Source organism: Myodes glareolus, chromosome X (genome assembly GCF_982192425.1).
Source record: "Myodes glareolus chromosome X, mMyoGla1.1, whole genome shotgun sequence".
NCBI lineage: Eukaryota > Metazoa > Chordata > Mammalia > Rodentia > Cricetidae > Myodes > Myodes glareolus.
Window position 1 is genome coordinate 52,321,890 of NC_142053.1, and position 3,292 is coordinate 52,325,181.

The 3,292-nt window shown below is 46.1% G+C and overlaps 1 protein-coding gene across 1 annotated transcript; it reads left to right on the forward strand.

Annotated features, from left to right (window-relative positions):
• Positions 1–304: 304 nt before the first annotated feature.
• Tceal8 (transcription elongation factor A like 8) lies at positions 305–2,481 on the forward strand. Its single transcript, XM_087902783.1, has 3 exons — positions 305–433; positions 857–925; positions 1,519–2,481. Exon 3 carries the CDS (start codon positions 1,545–1,547, stop codon positions 1,905–1,907), a length of 363 nt encoding a protein of 120 aa, XP_087758909.1. The 5' UTR covers positions 305–433; positions 857–925; positions 1,519–1,544; the 3' UTR covers positions 1,908–2,481.
• The last annotated feature ends 811 nt before the right edge of the window (positions 2,482–3,292 follow it).

Genomic DNA, 3,292 nt, shown 5'->3' on the forward strand with positions numbered 1-3,292 from the left:
TTCCCCCATTTTAAAGACGGATAAGATTCCCGGAGAAATGGTGGACTGTAGAATTTTGGGGGAGGGGAAGGGAAGTATAGGAGCAAGGGAGAGAAAGAGATGACTTCCCAAATTTGGAGAATTGGTCGACGTACCCTAAAAGACTGCTCTTTCCTGTGTAACATGAGTAAGGTGAATAGATACTACTTGGTGACGATACCAGTTTTATTGTCTCCGATTGGCAAATAAGAAAAAAGATTGACAGTATCGAGTGAAGGGAATGTAGGGGGCGGGCTGTTATGTTAATGGGAGGGGTAAGCCAGGGCTGGAGCTCATTGATGACGCGACCCTCACGTGACCAGCAGTCGACGTGTGCAGAAGTCCTTATAGTCCAGGCCCAGTTCCTCAGTAGCAGCTCAGTCCTGCAAGAGAAGAGTAACCCAGCGCTTTCCAGGTACTTTACTAGTGGGCGCTGGCTCGGAGATCGTAGAGTGGAGGGAGAAGAGCTCAGAAAGCACGCTCATCCCGCACTATTTCTCTTTCTTAGGGTTCTGCTAAACTATTTTGTGCGAGAGGTTTGTGGTTTGTGTTTGGTGAGGGATGGGGCAGACTGTGAGGGAGGTAGTTAACGAGTCCAGCAGAGAGAAAGAAAAGAGGGGGAAAGGCAAAATACGAGAGAGACGGAGAGAAGAAACAGTAACAATGTGAGAAAAACTTGTCTCGTTCTTTGCTCTCTTGCTGGGAAACGGAGGGGACAGATGAAGGCGGGGTTGCCACAAAAGGAGGGAGAAGAGGGGGACCTGGAAGAACTTTGTGCTAGCAACGCTTATATTCGTAAAAGAGACCTTTTGATCCAAGCACTCCTGTCTTTCTTCAGGACTCTTATCTCTGGGGCGCGACATAAAGCGAGGTGCAAGAAGAGAGGCAAATCTTCAGATACCTACAGGTCAGTGCAAGGGTGCGATTGCTTTAGGTCCCTCTGGGTGGGGGTAGAAGTGTGGAAGACACCAAAGCACATCCCAGGGGCGTCTCAGCGACTTTCCGTCCGGATTAAGCACAGAAAGCCCGTGCAGATCCTGCAGCGGAAAAGGGGTGAAAGAATGAAGGGGAGAGGATAGAGACATTTAAAAGAGAGAGAGGAGACCGCTAACCAGACCTTCGCCCATGAGAGGCTGAGAATGGGATGACTTGGGAAAGCCCTAAAGGGCGGGAGTGTTAGAGCCATGTGGTGCAGGAAGGGTTAATTGCTTCCACGCCGCTCCCATTTCGGTGCTAGGAGAGGTTTGTTGCAGGGCCTGCTGGGAAAATGGTGGGCTGGAGCCGGGACAGGAGAAGATGGAGTTAGAGAGCAAGGAGAAGGGGGAGGGAAGGGGAGGTGGAGGAAGGGGTGGAGTCAGGAGCTCAGAGTCTGACTTGTCTAGTTAGAAAACTTTTTGGCAATTGGAGATCTGAATCAGAAAAGTCAGTCGCTATGGGAACACGTGAGCTGTTCATTTCCCTAGCACCTAATCTGTTTTGTTTCCTTGTTTTTCCTCCTAGGGTTAATTTATTCAAAAAAACAAGAAATGCTCAACATGCAAAAGTCTTGTGACGAGAACGAAGGAACACCCCAGAATACACCAAAGGCAGATGAAGGCCATCCTTCAGAAGACTCACCTCAGCAGGCAGGAGAAAATCTTCAGGCTTCTGGAGAAAGTGTGGGGGAGGATGCAGATGGAAGTCTTAGAGCAGAGCCTGCTCAAGCCAGCCCTGAACCTAAAGAGGACACTCCCACCAGGCATCTGAACCCTGACGAGGTGATAAGAGGAGTGGATGAGCTGGAAAGGCTTAGGGAGGAGATAAGAAGAGTAAGAAACAAGTTTGTGATGATGCATTGGAAACAAAGACATTCCCGAAGCCGTCCGTACCCTGTGTGCTTCAGGCCTTGAAATCTTTTTTTCTCTGATGTTGAAATCTGGCTGCTGCTTTCTTTCTCTTAGCGTTTTCTGATGTATCTTTGAACTTCATTTTACTTTTAATTACCTGGCGGTATTTTAGATAGTTTTGTTGTTACCAGCATCTCATTGGATTTTGGATTTTGACCCATTTTCCACGTTTATTTTTCAGTTGGAAAGTTTCACCCTTATGCATGGAAATGTGTTCATTCCATATTATACAAGTTAAAAGCAGCATATTTAGTATCAACTCGCATATATAGGAAAATTCCTAATTATGTGTGTACATGTATAATTATACGTATCAAAAACCTTAACAGTGCTTATTTTTGTGTGGTGTGTTTTAATTTTGCCTTTTGCTCGTGTGTTTTTTTTAATGAATATGTGTCTCACAAAGAACTGCAGATTTTTTAATAAGTGGGAGTTAATTAAAATAAATTTGTAACCAGCTTGTAGAGGCAATAAAGGCACTAAACTCTTGATGAAGAACTATTAAAAGGAAATGTAAACCTGGAATTATCTCTGGATTTCTTAGCCAGAGGAATAAAACTGGCAATCATTATAGACACACTTGCTTAAGACTTGGTCTTTTCGTGGGGAAAATACTTGCCTCGTTGTGCTCTGTGTGAAACATTAGTGGGCTGTCATCTGAGGGAGAATATGGCCTCGCTCAGTCTGTGCTTAGATGGTAGGCAATGATGGGGGCTTCCACGCCAATCTGTTGAGTTCCCAAACCCTTTCCTGGGACCTGTCACCCGGCCAACTGGGGCCACTTAGGCTAGATCCTTTGCTCTCTGCTGGTCCCCACCTCTGGGGGTACTGAGTATCAAGATCCCCCTGGGTTTCCTGGAATTCCCCAGTTGAGATCCCATCCCCACCCGCCAATGCTCAAATACAGGCACTGCCACTATCATTGGCTTTTTTTGCTTGTGTTATTCTGTAGCCCAGGCTAACCTGGAATTCATGGTAGTCCTTCCTCAGCTTCTGAAGTGCTGAGATTGGCAAGTGTGAGCCACAGCACTCTTGCCAACGTTTGAAGCCTCTGTTCAGTAGCAGTACAGCATAGTAGGTAGTGAGCAGTGCTTCATGCGTAGCTGCTCTTGCAGAGGATTCAATTTCTAACAGCCACAGTCTGGCTCCTAACTCCCTGTAATTCTAGTTGCAGGAGGCCCGAAACCCCTTTCTGGCCTTCGCACGGACGTGGTGCACATGTGTTCATGCAGGGTCATAATCATACACATAAATTTTAAGAACTTCTGCATTTATGAGGGTGTCTTAGAGAGTCTTTAGCAAAAGAAATTCCTTTTGTTTTCAAATGTGGGTCATTTTCCTTCATATGAGTCCCAACCTGTTATAATAACCCTATTTGAGAGTAGACC